This window comes from Carlito syrichta, unplaced genomic scaffold (assembly GCF_000164805.1).
Source record: "Carlito syrichta isolate Samal-C Ts95f unplaced genomic scaffold, Tarsius_syrichta-2.0.1 Scaffold314276, whole genome shotgun sequence".
Taxonomy (NCBI): domain Eukaryota; kingdom Metazoa; phylum Chordata; class Mammalia; order Primates; family Tarsiidae; genus Carlito; species Carlito syrichta.
Window position 1 is genome coordinate 221,237 of NW_007258372.1, and position 17,180 is coordinate 238,416.

The 17,180-nt window shown below is 41.6% G+C and overlaps 1 protein-coding gene across 1 annotated transcript in view; it reads left to right on the forward strand.

Annotated features, from left to right (window-relative positions):
• TRPC6 (transient receptor potential cation channel subfamily C member 6) overlaps positions 1-17,180 on the forward strand; it is a 52,236-nt gene that overhangs the window by 22,716 nt on the left and 12,340 nt on the right. Inside the window, exons 4-9 of the mRNA XM_008071281.1 lie at positions 44-260; positions 7,094-7,327; positions 10,226-10,490; positions 11,960-12,155; positions 12,891-13,094; positions 15,701-15,775. Coding sequence (XP_008069472.1) covers positions 44-260; positions 7,094-7,327; positions 10,226-10,490; positions 11,960-12,155; positions 12,891-13,094; positions 15,701-15,775 — 1,191 coding nt within the window. The remainder of the gene's footprint in view (positions 1-43; positions 261-7,093; positions 7,328-10,225; positions 10,491-11,959; positions 12,156-12,890; positions 13,095-15,700; positions 15,776-17,180) is intronic.

Here is a 17,180-nt window from a genome sequence, read left to right on the forward strand (position 1 = left end):
ACAAAGCCAAGCTAAGACTTTCCCTTGGTGTGTGTCGTGGCAGATGGGGAAGATCTTGCGTGGGCCGTTCATGAAGTTTGTGGCACATGCCGCCTCCTTCACCATTTTCCTGGGACTGTTAGTCATGAACGCAGCGGACAGATTTGAAGGCACCAAACTGCTTCCTAATGAAACCAGCACAGACAATGCAAAACAGCTGTTCAGGATGAAAACATCTTGCTTCTCGTGGATGGAGATGCTCATCATATCCTGGGTCATAGGTAAAGGCTGATTTCTGTCATCATTTCTTTTCGCAGCCTTAGCGGGCAGACTGAATGGCACTGAGTCTTTCACTCTCAGTTATACATATGTATGCAGCAGTGCCCTGGGCACCAGGATTTCCTCTGTGTTCTTAAGCATGGTCACCTTGGGTTCATTACCACTGCTATAGTCTTCTCACATGCTTTTGGCATTTCCAAGAAACACCCAGGAAGAAAACCAACAGGATGGTGTCAATCAAACCCCACCCGCAACAAATACTGCCATTCATATTTTGAGAGAGCTGTGATTTCAAGCTTAAAAACAACCACGTGATGTTCTGTTGAGGTCTGATAGTGACTGAAGCTAACATCCACTTGCATTAAATGAACATTTATTATGTACCAGGAATTGTCCAAAGCACTTTACGTACGTCAAATCCTGCTATCTCTTTATACCTCCGTTTTAAAATCTGTAACATCTAATCACTTTTATCTCCTAGGATTAATGTGAGGCTTAAGTAATTTACTGAAATGTCCCAGGTGGTAAGTGAAAGAGAAGGAATTTGGTCTTAAACGCTGCACGATTTGTGCTTAGAATCAATCATATGTGTGGCTTCCATTAAACATAATGCAAATGAGAAAGATATTTCAATTGGATGCTTATAAATAGATTCCACAGCTGTCAAGTGCCTTTGTTAGGTAATGAGGATATCAAGGTGAATGAGATGTGGTCCTTATGCTCCAGGAGGTTAAGTCTGGGGAGCAGATCGGTAAGTAAATCAATAATTACAAATGCAGTGTGACAGATGCTGTCATGGAGGGGCTGTTAGGGTGTTATGCACACGCAAGGGCGGGGCACTTCAATCAGAGTGAGCTGGCAGATGGAAGGACAGAGAAGTCCTCCCTGGACACTGCCTTCAGCAGAAGTGTTTGGAGGTACAGGGGTGTTAACCAGACTGAGTTTGGAGGATAAGTACACACTGCCATGTGTGGCAGACAGGCAGGAGTCATGGGGTGAAAGTGTTCACCAGGACTGTTATGAATTAAGAAAGAGATTTATTCAAGGGAAGATATGTTGTGAAAGCCACAGCAGGCAGGACAGCTGCAAGAGTGTCTGCTGTCTGCAGAGAGGCAATGGCTACAGGGAAGCCTTTATACTATTGTATTGGGATTCAGTGTGTGCCGGGGAACTGCCTGTCAGTTATGGAGAAGTTTTGCAAACTGACTACATGCATTGCCAGAGGTTTGTGAAGCGGCTAATTGATTGCAGAGTTTTGTTTCTTTAACAGGAGCAGTTGACTTTTGCTAGCCTTTTGTTTGCCGGAACCAGCAGCATATGCTTTAGAGCCCAGTCTTCAGCTTCTGCAGTTCTTCTTTCTATCTCATTCTGAGATTTCCTTCCTCCATTTAATGTATCCACTTTACTCAGTTGATGCTGGCCTAACTGGAGCGCATGTTCCTCCACATCTCCTGCAGAGATGTTGGACCATGGCCACACCCAGCATGCCTGGAATAGTATAAATCAGGCAGAGCTGGAGTCCACTCATGTTGGTGGACGTGTGAGATGCTGAGAGAATGAGTCCTCGTCATTGGTGATGTGATCAGGTCACAATATGGAAGGTGACCGTGGCCGTGAGATAGAGGGTGGCTGAAAGGAGGGTGAGTTCCGAGAACGAGACACCATTGAAGTGACCCCTGTGAGGAGGACGAGAGCTAGAACCCAGGGCCGGGGAGGCAGACATGAGAGCTCCCTAACCATAGACTCCAGCGAACTTGGACCTGACCGCCCATTGGAAGGAAGAGCTATGGACACTGCCTTGAGTCAACAGGTGGTGACTGTAGCTCCTAGGAGGGAGTATGTAGACAAAAGATGATGCCTGGAACTTGGGGAATAAAAAGCTGATCATTAAGTTTGGCTTGTGATTGACTTTGAAGTGCTCATGGAATTTCCAGGTAAAAATGGCCACTAAGTGAGAGAAAGGATGACCTCTGGGCAAAGCCAAGCTGTAGATAAAGTTCCAGCAATCCTCAGTTCCCAGATGGTACCCAAAGCCCTGGCCATGCATGAAATTGCCTAGGATGCAAGGATACAAGATGTCATGAGAAGAGGACACCTGGGACTTTCATAGAGAAACTTGAATATACACAAGTTTGTCCACCCCTCCCCTGTTCCACCAGCCTCCCAGGTAACCCGGAGAAGCACCTGCAGTTTTGTGTGACTTCTAGGGCATGGCATGTCTTCTTGCCTTCTTCATGCTGGCGCCTGATGAAATGACCAAAATGTTAAAAAGCATTTTGCAAATTACCATATGACCATTTGAAATGTGAGGTAATTCAACAGCATGTGAGTTATGCAAAACTACCGCATCATTTCATTTCCTGACTATGTTTCTAGGAAGAATATGGATAGTGGCTTAAATTGCAAACTGTGTCATCAAAGTGGTGATAAATCTTGGATAAAAAATAGGACTTTGATTTTATTCTATTTTCTTTCTAATCTAATTGGCGAAACTATAAAAAGAAGGTGCATTTCACCTCTGATATCTGATTTAAGATGATTCTAAATAAAATGATTTGGACGTTGCCTTTATCTTATTAGATTAAGAGCCTATGTGTTACAGTTTGTTTGTTTTTTATGTTTTAGTACGTGTATGGTACATAATGCAGGGCTTGGCACGTAAGAAATGTTTGAGAAATTTTGAGTAATTATAATTATTAAAATTTTCACTAAATTTTCATATGTTACTTTTCTGTAGAAGTGATATTTCCTTCTGAAGACATATTGGGCAAAACATTACTCTAGTATAAGATGAAACTTTAAAAAATTAAATTTTATTGCAGGGGATTACATGTAAAGAATGTTCATTTTATTGTTTGTCATAATTGACTCTCCTCATACTAATTTTTTATGTTAAACTTATGATTTTTTCTTTTTCACTTAGAAGCCTAAACCAGAATATTAAGTTAGCCTTTAATATCATTTTACAATTTTTTTTTCTTTGGAAACATTGTCCCACTAACCTTTGTTTTTGACTTGTTAGTCTCCTGGTTCAGTTCCTGACATTGGTATTTATTTTCTCTTCTGAAGTTATTCTTGAATGAAAGCTGTTTTCCCTTCCGGAAATATTAATAATTAGTGGCCTACTTAGGTTAGACGTTGGTCATGTTATGTTGTCTTGAGGGAGGGACTGACCTTATTGGTCACAAAGCAAGTTTATCTAATTCCTAGTTGACAACAATTTGAAAGGCTGAATGACAAAACGGGTGTTTCAGGAGACTCCAAGGTTGAGCCAATGAGAAGATGTGCAGGCACGCTGGAGGGGGACATGCCCGAAGACACTCTTGGGAAAGATTTGCGGGAGCACAGGAGGGGGACGTGCCTAAGACACTCGTGAGAAGTGTCCTCAAGAGGCCCCGCCACGAATAGCCAGTACACCTGCTGAAAAAGCCAGTGCAGCCGTGGGTGAACTCTTCCACAGGGGAGGATTGCAGCCAGGGCCGTAATCACCCCCGTGGCCAGGCCACATCTCCCGGATGGTGCATGGCTCTGGGTGCCACAGGCCGCCCATGGACACCCCAGCTTGTTCCTCCATGGAGCAGCCCTTGAGGGATGGGGAACCTGAACCCCAGAGGATGGGGAGGGCGGTGGGAGCCAAGCGTTGTGGAAACGGAGGCTCGTGATGGGAGGGCCCCTTTAGAGAAAAAGAAGGCAAAGTCAGGACCCGTGGAGCCTGGACGGCTTAGGCGTCTCGAAGCCCAAGCTTCACTGGCTTCACAATAGACCAACCTCTGCTGGAGAAGAGTCGATTTAACGAGTGCATGGGTGGCATGTTTTATTATTTATTTTAAAAAAAGAAATTTAAAGGAAGAGGGAGCTCACTTGCTACTGTTCTTGAGGGCAAAACAGAAGCAGCAGATCCACACTGGAGGAATATTCCTGAAAATTCTACAAGGGAGTGAGCAGCCTTCAGAATCAGGAAGCGCCTCGTCTCCAGACATAGCCAAGAGGGGGCTGGTTCCTTGGGAAGCCCCCAGCTTGGGAGAGAGCTTGCGCTGGGAGGAGTGGGGAGTGATTTCAGGCTATGCTTGGCTGCTGCTGGAGGTCCTCGGGAGAAATAAGACAGGCACTCTTCCTTCTGGCAGAATAGTTCGCTGGATTTGTCTTAGTTTTTAAGCTTTGGCAAGACCTTGGTACCAAGAATGCTACTTCTTAAAGAGGGAGAGAAAAGATGGAGCAGAAGTAGAAGGAAGAGGAGGAGAAGAAGCTTTGAAAACGACTGGACTTATATGTGTTCAAATGTCCCTTCGGTTTCTGCTTGTTATTCTGAATTGTCCTCATCTCCTGTCGAGGCTGGCAGGAGTTAGGGACCACAGAAATAAACTTGCTTTCAGATTTTTTCTCATCCCCGCTCACAGTTTTAGTGTGTGTGATTGTGTGTGTGTGTGCACACGTGTGCATGTCGTATGAATTCGTGTGCACACGAATTCAGTCCTAGTCCCCTCTTAACTTGAAATAACTCAAAATAAGTCATGGAGTTTTCTTTTATAACCCCGTCTTCTGTGCTACATTGGATGCTGGTTTTGAGAAAAAGCACTTGACATCGCTCTTGGAGAGCCAAGACCGAGGAGTGTTTTCTTAATCCCTACAGGGCTCCAAAGTCACGAACATGGCAGCTTCTGTGATTGACATTCGTTGTGAGAATTCAGGGCAGTGGTTGCTGAGGGGAAGATATATTTCGGCTAAGGTCTAGAAAAGACTTCTTGATGGAAGGTTCTTTGGTAGGTTTTTGGAGTCTGGATTCTATTTCTCTGGATGGCTCCAGGAAGAAGCAGGATGTCAGAGCAGGGTACCTTAAAGACAATAGGGCAAAGTAATTTCTTTTTCTTTTCTTTTTTGTGTGTTGGAGTCTCACTCTGACGCCAGGCTAGAGTGCAGTGGCACGCTCACGGCCACCCAGCGTCGACCTGCTGGGCTCTGGCGATCCTTCCTCCTGAGCCTTCCAAGTAGCTGGAACTACAGGTGCACACTACCACACCTAGCTAATTTTTTTGATTTATTGTAGAGACAAGGTCTCACCAAGTTGCCCGGGCTGTTCTCAAACCCGGGAGTTCAGACAATCCCCTCACCTCGGCCTCCCCAAGTGCTGGGATTATAGGCTCGAGCCACCGCGCCCGGCCCAGTAATTTATTTTTAATAAGGCGAGATTCTTCAAACTAAGAAAGAAAATATGTGCCCATCGTAGAAAATTTAAAATGGTAAGGGCTCAATTAATGTTACTCATTTGTTTTTCTAAGAGCCAGAAACCGTGCTACGTATTTGACACACACTCTTCAATTTAAGTCTCATAGCAATCCTGTGGATTGGTATGAACAACTGTCAACCCCATTTTACGAACTGAGTTTTAGAAAGCATATGTAAGTTGCCAGAGACTTCACAGCTCGCAAGTGGACGAGCAGGGTCTCGCGTGCACGGTGGTCTGATCTCAAAACCCATGCTCCTCAATACCACACTAACATTTTGAAAGAATATGCAGTATTATGAGCAATTCCACTGGAAAAAAATAACTATGATGAGTACGTTCCTGCCATTCCTTCCAGCCGTTCCCTATTCTGTTTTAAACACAAAGTCTTAGATCACATCATATAACATTTAAAACTTTCTCACTCAACATTACGACATAAAGATTTTCCAATGTGTGTTAGTCCCGGTCCTCCGAGAAGCAGGCACAGCGATGAAATGTTCAACATTTTTGCTAATGAAAATAGAAATTTTATTACGGAAAATTTCTTGTCAGAGGAAATTGGGAGACTGAGCTGAGGAAGGTCTCAACGGCTGTCAGATGGGGATGCAAGTCAAGCCCCAAGGGCTGGAGGGAGGGAAGGAAGGTTGGGTAGAAGCTTCTAGATTCTTATGCTATCTATGGAAACTTTCATCGCCAAAGTCAGCCATCAGAAGAGTCCCGTGTCTTCTGGGAAGGGGCACCCTCAGTCACTGGCTAGAGGTAGTCCTGGGGAAGCATGGTCTTGGACAGAAAAGTGGCAGTGGTTTCCAGAAGGCAGAGGCTGAGGCCCATGGTTGATCAAATTCCTACATTTGGAGGGCACTCTGGCACATTTTTATGGCCACTACCCCATGGTACTTAATAAAATATCATGTTAAATGTCTGTATAATACTGCATCTGTGAGCCGGGCTCGGTGGCTCAGCCTGTAATCCCGCGCTTTGGGAGGCTGAGGTGAGTGAATTGCCTGAGCCCGCGGGTTTGAGACCCGCCTGGGCAACTTGGCGAGACCTCATCTCCACAATAAATCAAAAATTAGCTGGGTGTGGTAGCGCACACCTGTAGTTCCAGATACTTGGAAGGCTGAGACGGAAGGACCGCCGGAACCCAACAGGTGGAGGCTGCGGTGGCCAGGGGCGGCCACTGCACTCCAGCCTGGGCAACGGAGTGAGACTCCAACTCAAAAAAAAAAAAAAGTACCGCATCTGTGGAAGTCCCATGATTACCTCTATTTTAAGTGTGCGGGGATGGCTGTATTTGTGTGTTTTGATTGTTATAAAGTATCTGATAAAAAAGCTCTTCAATATGTTTTATGTGTACAATTAATTGATCAACAGGTTGTTTGCCATTTTGAGGCTGTCAATGAACTTTGTCAAATTGCTTTCAGATAATGCACCAATCCTACTGGATGGTGGGATTTGTGGGGATGTGGGAATTGTGAGTGCACAGGCTGGTTGGGGCCAGATTGAGGGGTTTTGAATGTCAGGTTGAGACCTTTCAAATTTATGTTGTTTTATTGAAGAGCTAAGGCTGGAAAGAAATTGAATTGGTATTTTAATCCCTTTCTGATGCAGGCATGATATGGGCTGAATGCAAAGAAATTTGGACTCAAGGCCCCAAGGAATACTTGTTTGAGCTATGGAATATGCTTGACTTTGGTATGCTGGCAATTTTTGCAGCATCGTTCATTGCAAGATTCATGGCATTTTGGCATGCTTCCAAAGCCCAGAGCATCATTGATGCAAATGATACCTTGAAGGACTTGACAAAAGTTACGTTGGGAGACAATGTGAAATACTACAATTTGGGTGAGTTGACAGTACACAGTCAATGAAAATTAATACACATGCAGATATTTTTTGTAGTAGTTTGGTTACTGCCCAATTCTCATAAAAATTTTGGTTGCATGAAGATACATGTATTCTGCTTCTTTCTTTGATGTTTCTGCTACCTAAAAACCTCTCCTAGTCACAAGAATCACCTCCCTCTATCTCTTAGATCAATTGACTAATTACCAGACTTCATTGAAAATGCAAGTCTTATGTCTTGAATTTATTTTTTCCTCTCTTCTATTAAAAATATTTTGCGTTCCATCTATATCTATTTATGTATGTCTGTATATATGCACAATGGAATACTATTCAGCCTTTAAGATGATGGAAATTCTGTCATTTCTAATAACATGAATGAACTTGGAAGAGATTATGCTAAGTGAATTAAGACAGGCACAGAAGGTCAATAGTACATGATTTCAGGTATATGTGCAATCTAAAAAAAAAGTCAGATTCATAGAATTAGAGAGTAATTGTTGTCAGGGGCTGGGGTGGGAAAGTATTGGTCAAAAGCAGAAAGTTTCAGTTAGACAGGAGGAATGATTCCTGGAGGCATATTGTATGGCATGGTGACTGGAGTTAACAGTAAGTTACTGTATACTTGAAAATTGCTAAGAGAGTAAATTTTAAATGTTCTCGTCACAAAAAAATAAGTATGTGAGGGGATGGATACGTTAGCTTGATTTAGTCATTGCACGATGCATAGATATGTCCAGACATCACATTGTACCTCATAAATATATGCAATATAAAGTTGACATTTGAGTACCATTTTCAGTCCGGACATGCACACTTTGCAAAGGAATTATTGGGATCTCTGAGAGGGCCCCCAATATATCACACCGCTGTTTCCCAACCAGAGTTTGAACTAGTTGAGAAGTAAAACAGGGAGTTAAATCGGAGATCATCCCCTCCAAAACTGAGAAATTCAGAGTGTGTGGCCCAGACCTGAGTCTGTTAACGGGTGGGCGCAGTAACAGTGAACCCCAGAATTAGGCAGACATGTCCGCCAGCTGGCAGATGGCGATGGACCCGGAAGTCTTTCCCACGTGAGGGGATGGCAGCAGATGTCTGATCAAGCGAGATTCCTCCTTGGAGGACCAGAGGAGAACTCCCAAGAGAAAGAAGGCATTGTCAAACCAAGGATGCCCGGTCACTTATCCCCGTTTACAGTCAGATAAGCCCTGCCACCTCCCCAGAAGGAAAGAGGCTAAGGATGCAGATGGGCTCAGTGATTTGCATAAGGAAAATACCTCCTCGTGGAAACCTGTGTTGGGGATAATATATGCCCTTTGCATACTCACTTTAAATCCGCTGATGAGAAATCAGTTAACGTTCACTTGGCACCTTTATGGGTTTATTGGCTCTCTCACAGAGGGGGCCCCGTATCTTATTTATCTTTAGAATTCTAATCTTTAATTTAAAGATTTTTAAAATATGCAGTTTTTAAAAGTCAAAGCTACTTATTTATATAAACACTATGTTCAAAAGCACTATAAAAAAGGAAACTGCTTTTATTAGTTTCTCATTATCTTTTCCTAATTCCACTTCTCAGTAAATAAGCACATAAAAATGCATAATCATATTTTTCTTTGTTCTTACCAACCGCTTTGTATTTTTCTTCATAATGGTTTCTTAATTGGGGTTTGGATGACCCTGATGTAATAATGCCAGACACATAAAAATTCAAAAGTGAATTTGCTACATTCATTGCTACATTTTATGGTAAAAATAGACTTGTTTGAGTGACTGATAAAAGTTACTCCTAATAAGCTTAATTGACTACAAGCCCATAATTATGTTATAGTGTAATTATAGTTTAAGATTTAATGATAAATGCTACCATTTATTAAGTGCCGGTCATTTGCTAACCAATGAGCATGTTGACTTATTGAATTCTCACAGATGAAAAAATTAGGGATATCATCTCATCTTTAAAGATGGGGAAACAAAACCAAGAGAAGTTAAGTAGTTTGCCAAGTTCTTTCAGTTGATATGTGTATGAGAGGGATACGCCCCCAAAATGAGAATTATCTTTTTTTTTTTTTTTGAGGGAGAATCCCTTGTAATATAGGCTTTCCCCTCTAGGTAAATGTTCTAGGAGCCCATTGGCATCAGTGGACCAGCTAGTACTGTGTGTTTGGCTTCAGAGAATTAGTTTTTGGAGATTCTTTCAACACATTTGCCCATTTCATGATGGCGAATTTATGAGGGCACCTGCTCACACCATGCTGAGTATTCAGCAGTTTTTGACCAAAAATGGTGTGACACCCATACCCACCCTCCCTATTGACCTGATCTCATCCTGAGTGACTTTTTTTTTGTTTCCCTGGATGAAAAAAGTCCTCAAAGGGAAACATTCTTCTGTTGAAGAGGTGAAACAAACAGCAGAAGCACTAGCCAGCATCAAAATAGATCTGCTCAGAAACTGTTTTGAGCAGTGGGAAAAGCATCTCAGTAGGTGTATTGCATCAAACGGAGAATAATTTGAAGGTGACTGAAGTTCAAACATAAGACTACACAATTTTTTATAAATAAATTCCATCTTTTGGAGTTCCCCGTGTGTGTGTGTGTATGTGTGTGTGTGTGTGTGTGTGTGTGTGTGTGTGTGAATTTTCACAGACTCTGAGTTATCAGTCTGAGCTCTTAACTGTTACTCTATCCTTATGGGAAATTACTCGCAAGCCAGGAGGCTCACCTTCTCAACAAATCCTGAAGCTTAACTATTGTTGACACTTAATCCCCCTTTAAGATTAGAGACTTCTTCTAGAATTGCATTGCTAATGTAATCATGTTTCTTCCTCAGAAAAAGAAGTTGCCTAAATAAGCAACTTGAAGAAACTCACCACAACTCTTGTCTTTGCTTTTTCCTAGCCAGGATCAAGTGGGACCCCTCGGACCCTCAAATAATATCTGAAGGTCTTTATGCAATTGCTGTAGTTTTAAGTTTCTCTAGAATAGCTTATATTTTACCAGCAAATGAAAGCTTTGGACCTCTACAGATATCGCTTGGGAGAACGGTCAAAGACATCTTCAAGTTCATGGTCATATTCATCATGGTGTTTGTGGCCTTTATGATCGGAATGTTCAACCTCTACTCCTACTACATTGGTGCAAAACAAAACGAAGCCTTCACGACGTATGTAATCTCAGACATTTTGATGATAGTTATGGCGAGCTAAATACATGTTCATTTAGTAGTTTTTATGTACGTCCATGGGACAAATCATGTTTTGGTTTAAGATCTACACTTTAAGATGTGGAAACCTCCTGATATTAAATAATGACTGACATTTTGTAGAGCCAGGTTTTGTGGTAAAGGTCTTCCATGCATCCGTTTATTCACTCCCTTTGACAAAAAGAAAAGCATGAAAGAATCACGAAGGTGAAGAAGTCTGCTGCATGTTCCCTAGCTGCTAGGGCGCGGCACAGCCAGCCTAGCTGGCTGCTCCCAGGGGCTGTCGCTCTGAACTCTCACGCCCTTCTGCTTACAGGGGCAGACTCCTGGGCCTAACTCGTTTTCTCGGGTCTTATCACAAGGAAGATCCAAGTTATCAATAGTGACAAGAGTTTTGACTCATGTTCGCCATGGTCACCTGTGTTTTGTATGAAACATGTTTGGAATAGGTCGCTCCAATGTTAGGTCTTCGGTGTTACAATAAGAAACATCAACTGAATAAACCTATTGCTTTTCATAGTCTTCCAAAATGCAGTTTATCAGGAAAATTAAACCACTTAGGTTAAGCAGATGGACTTAGCTTTGGTCAATAAGTTTGTCTAAAGCATTGAAATTCCTACCTGGCCAGGAGCAGTGGCTCAAGCCTGTAATCCCAGCACTTTGGAAGGCCGAGATGAGGGGATTGCCTGGGCCCATGGGTTCGAGACCAGCCTGGGCAACTTGACCAGACCTCATCTCTACAATAAATCAAAAAATTAGTTGGGTGCACGCCTGTAGTTCTGGCTAACTGGAAGGCTGAGGTGGAATGATTGCCTGGGCCCAGCAGGTCGACACTGGTGAAGCGGGAGCGTGTGTGCCACTGCACTCCAACCTGGGTGACAGAGTGAGACTCCAACTCAAAAAAAAAAAGAAAGAAAGAAAGAAAAGAAATTCCTACCTAAGACATGTCAGTGATTTTTGGTAACATCATCTGTTTATATTGTGATTTTTCCATTAAGATATAGTCTATTATTATCTGTCAATTGAATATGATTAGAAGTCTAGAACAGCAGGAAACCTAAATGCATTTTTACAAATTGTGTTACTTTTAAGTAATACATGTAACACTTCCATAACCAAAGCTGTGGATTATTTAAATGGTAATATCTGTGGTTATGAAGTTATGCTAATAGTATTTACTGCATGCTTAGTATATGACAGATATTGAGCCATGACGTATACTTCTCATGCATAGTATTACCTCATCCTCGCAGTAGTCATATTGTATCTATTTTACAGAAAAGAAAAACGTGGTTCAGAGAAGTTAAGACTTTTTCATTAATGTTTAGTAATTTGCAGACACTCTATCAACTTACTTTTATTATGGTGCTATTATTTATTTATTTAAACCTTTTCTTTTATTTTTTTTTCTTTCTTTTATTTTTCCCTAGTGTTGAAGAGAGTTTTAAGACACTGTTCTGGGCTATATTTGGACTTTCCGAAGTGAAGTCAGTGGTCATCAACTATAATCACAAATTCATTGAAAACATTGGTTATGTTCTTTACGGAGTCTATAACGTCACAATGGTCATTGTTTTGCTAAATATGCTAATTGCAATGATCAACAGTTCATTCCAGGAAATTGAGGTATAATCTCTACACATTTTTATAGTCTGTGTCTATAAGTTTTAACTGTTCCAAGAACCAACTTGGCAATGGAATTGAAATTATGGACTGCTTTCTCTCCTTTGTTCTTTTCCTGCTTTTATATACTTGTTTGGCAAGCAATCTAGAAAATTCGAACTATTTGCTTCCAAAGGCACGTTGATAGGGTTTGCTGGGGCAGGAAGGCATAAGGAATAGAAATGCCAAATTGTTATTAATTTTTTTAAAAAACCTTTAGACACGCTATATTAGCATGAATTTATACTTCATTCAAGAAATTACAGCTTATGAACACCACTTTTTTTGAGTGATATTCAAAATTGATCCTTTCTCAAGTTGAGAGTGATACATTTTTATTCCAGAAATCTTGTTTTGTCTCCTAAATAAATGAGTGATCTATTGCAGAGTAAAGGAATAATTTTTCATACTGTGTGGCAGAATGTAGGAAAATTCATTTATATCGTTCAGGGTATTTATAAACATAGGTGAGCTTTGGGATCTGTGGTCCTGGAAGCCTGATAAAATTTTAGACAGATTTAGGAAAGAATGTGCGAATAGAGCATTAATGTTTTGAAAAAAATCCCGGCGTGGTCTTTGAGGTCCGAGAGTGTTTGTAGGCATTGTTCTACCCTCGAGCTACATGATGTTAAAAGCATCCCAGGAAGTCTTTGTGAGCATTTCCTTGCTGAACTGCCATGTGTGTGTGTGTTTGTATAGGATGATGCTGATGTGGAATGGAAATTTGCAAGGGCCAAACTTTGGTTTTCCTACTTTGAGGAGGGGAGGACGCTTCCTGTTCCCTTCAACCTGGTGCCAAGTCCAAAGTCCCTGTTTTATCTCTTGCTGAAGCTTAAAAAATGGATTTTTGAGCTGTTCCAGCGTCATAAAAAGGGATTCCAGGAGGATGCAGAGATGAACAAGGTAACTTGGCTTGACAACTTATCATCGTATCCTTGAATGCTATGACCTTGGTAGCCACCGTGTCACAGTCCTTTAGAAAGAAACAGTTCATGATGACATGTCCTTCCATCCCCCAGTGCAGTCACTGGACACAGGACGGTCCTTTGGCTTCTATCTACTTAACGTGAGCACACTGGGCCTCTCCTACTAAAAAAAGAAAAAGAAAAATTCATGAAATGTAACTGAGATCATCTATTTCATTATCTGGAGGGAGTACTGAGAGGGAAAGCACTTGCGGGCCCCATATTTTGCTGTTGTGGCTAAGTGTCCCTTGCTCCACCTTCAGTTTGTAGAGCTGGGTACCATATCAGCTGATGATGACTCAGATGAACTAGACAGATTGTTAAATAACTTCTACGTTGAAAAATTGCTCACGTGCAATATGAGAGACTAGGCTTGGAGGGAAGTATTGAAATAAAGATTTAAGGATACTAAGTGAAATCAATAATCCCATGAGGCGATGCAATCCTAAGAAACCACAAAAGAGGAACAGGAAGTTCCCAACATACAAACGACTTCGGTTCCAAGAGTGCATTCATAAGTCCATGTGTTGTAAGTCTTAACAAAGTTAGCTTAGATACCCAACTAACACAATTGACTATATAGTACTGCATGTATTTGATAGGCTATCCTGACACGTGGTGGAGAGAAATAATACATGAAAAATGCACGTGTGTATTGTTAAGTTTGTAACTTGAATGTTCATATGTAGGGGACTTACTATATAGTGCTTAGATGAGGAGGTCGGGTGATCACAGCATGTTCAGATATGCTTAGTGAATGTGTGGAATTTGTGTATACCTGGAGGTATGTGGTTACTCTGTGCCAAAATCTCTGCTGAGTGCAGGACATTATACCCAGAGGGAGCCCTGAGATACTATGTGCATCCAGACAGGGAGGATTGGAATGGCGACAGGCGTGAGTATAGTGCCACATGAGGGCAGATTGAAGGAACTGGCTGTTTCTTCTGAAAACAGAAGATTGCAGGTGAACAAGAATATCTTCAGAACTTCCATCTTTGATTAGGGAGTACGTTTGTTTTCTGTTCCTTCAAATATAGGAAGGGAGGCCGTGGGCAAGTTTCAGATTTCAAGTAGTCGAGCTCTATTTCTGTGTGAGAACAAACTCGTAAGAATAGGAGGCTGAGGAGAGCAGACTGCCTGAGCCCGCGGGTTCGAGACCCACCTGGGCGGCGAGACCTCATCTCTACAATGAATCAAAAAATCAGCGGGGCGTGGTACTGCGCGCCTGTCATTCCGGCTCCTCGGAAGGGTGAGCTGGAAAGGATCGCCGGAGGTCGAGGCTGCGGTGGCTGGGAGCGGCCACTGCACTGCCCTCCATTCTGGGCGACCGAGTGAGACTCCGACTCAATAAATAAATAAATAAATAAATAAATAAAATAAAAGTTGGAACATCAAGCTGAGGAAATCTTTCAGAAGACCCAAAAGACATGGATAATAGAAAATAAGAAACAGAATGCAGCCGGGCTCGGTGGCTCAGCCTGTAATCCCGCGCCTTTGGGAGGCTGAGGTGAGTGGATTGCCTGAGCCCGTGGGTTCGAGACCTGCCCGGGCAACTTGGTGAGACCTCATCTCTACAATAAATCAAAAAATGAGCTGGGCGTGGTAGCGCGCACCTGTAGTTCCAGCTACTCGGAAGGCTGAGGCGGGAGGATCGCCGGAGCCCAGCAAGTCGAGGCTGCGGTGACTGGGAGTGGCCACTGCACTACAGTCTGGGCGACAGAGTGAGACTCCAACTCAAAAAAAAAAAAAAAGAATAGGATCTGCTCAACAGAGCTGCCTGGGAAGGGATGAGAGTCATTGCAGGTGGTCAGTAAACGCTGGCTGACTGGCATTAGGAATTTATTGAAGATCTTCCTTTCCGCATTGAGTGAGCAGTTGGGCCAAATGATTATCACAGTTTCTCGCCACGATAAGATTCTATCCTCGAGGATAAGGGACACGTTCTCGTTCCAGCTTCCACCCTTTACTACTTAGGGCTCTCAAGTAAGTAAACTCGCTGAGTTCTGGTTTCCTCAACTGTAATATGTAAAAACAAGTTACACCTACACCATGAAGGTCAAATCAAAGTACTTTGGTAGTTCTACCGCCCTCCGTGAAGGTAGCTATGATGATGATGATTTTGTATAGGAATGTTGGGGAAACATGCCATCTATGACATTCTTCAGAATGCATGACTTATAGAACTCAGTGGGTTGAGTGAGCAGATGGGATTGTTACTGAGGGTGAGTTTCTGTGATTCTCCTGGATTTTTTTTTTTTGTCATGGTCAGATGCAGGATGGCATTTGACCTCCAGCCTTTGCACCCACTTTTCAGGCACGTAGAAGGAATCAAGTGTGTAGTTAGAGGTCTGATTAGACCTATAGTTGAGAGAATTAAGTGTCCGCAGGAAACGTCCAAGCGCTTGCCAAAGGGAAGAGCCCAATAAGAATATGTTCCTCTCACTAAACCTTGTTGGGAAATTAGACCAGATGGCTTTTAAAATATGGAATGAAGAGTGAAATGGGCTGTGCAGGTGTACTGATTCACCCCTCTCTCTTTAAAAGAGAAATGAAGAAAAGAAACTGGGGATTTTAGGAAGTCATGAAGACCTTTCAAAATTATCACTTGACAAAAACCAGGTAAGTTAATATTTGAAAATATGAAGTCATGCATATAATCAGGCTTACCTTTTCAGAGAAGGGGACACACATTCAGAAGCAATTTCAAGAAATAGATCACAGACACATTAACGAATTTAACTGTCTTAACAGTGATCAAAGACTCTGTTACTGGGAGGTGAGAGTAAGGCTATTCTGATTAGCAAAAAAGAATTGCATGCATGTATAAGACATATATTGAGCACTAGTCTCTTAACCACTAAACTATCTTTTCCATAGCAAAATGACTATGTTATAGCTCTGTTATGTGCATTGTTTTCCATTTCATATATTTCCCTTATCTGAACTGTTTTTAAATGCCATCTAGATTCACTAGGTAGCCCATCAGCAAGTCAAACAAAACTTGTCTGACTAGCACGATTGTGCCAATTTGCAACGACCCTAATCTGATGACTGGCTCAGGAGACCAAGGGTGCTTTCATTTTGCCTTCCAGCTGTCCTCCTCTGGGCCATGCTGCCATGTCGCTGTGGTTGAGCCCCAGACTGCGTCCCCATGGTGATGGGATATAAGACTAGTGATGTAAAGAAGGGAAAGTCATAGTAAGAGGCAGTCCGTCAGGAGCCTGAGGCAGGGTGTGATTGACTTAACCCGCTGTGTCTCCATAATGTTCAATGAATCATTCATATTATACTCTTTGTTCTATACCCTGATTAATATAAAAAACTTTTCTAAGTTAACTCTAGGTTTACTGACTTCTAATATTTTTAACGATTAATATTATCAACTTAACACTATACTATAATCTATAAGTTTACTTAAATGACTTAGCTGTTAGTTATACTATTATCCTATTACGATTTAACGTAATGCCTTATAACTCAGTTAAAACTATTCTTAAACTACCAAACTTTACTATAATGAGTTTCATATGTCTAAACTTTAATTTTTATATAATCTAATGATTGACCTTTAATACTATGCTATATCCTATTAAGCTAATACCGTATCATTAAATCTTATAATTACCATTAACGTATGATTTTTAAAATCATAACACCATAATTCTCATTCTATTCTAATAAAACGATGACTTTAACCCAAAACTTAAATCTTTTTTCCTAGTATATTAATACATGGCTATGTGTAAAATTTCCTATTGTCATATTAGAAACAAAAACAGCACCGTTGGGAAAATTTCGGTATACTAATCAAAGGATCTTAAAATTGGCCTACAGGAATAGGAACTAAAGTCATAATCTGAGAAAAGGAAACTTAAAAGCTCAAACAAAACTTAAAAGTTTTCTATGAATGCTTATTACTGTTTAAATCTTTTTGATGGAAATTGTATCATCTTAAATGTATGTTTTATCCAAACAAGTCTATTCTAAAAATCAAATAGTAGCTGTCACACTCTTGGATAATGGG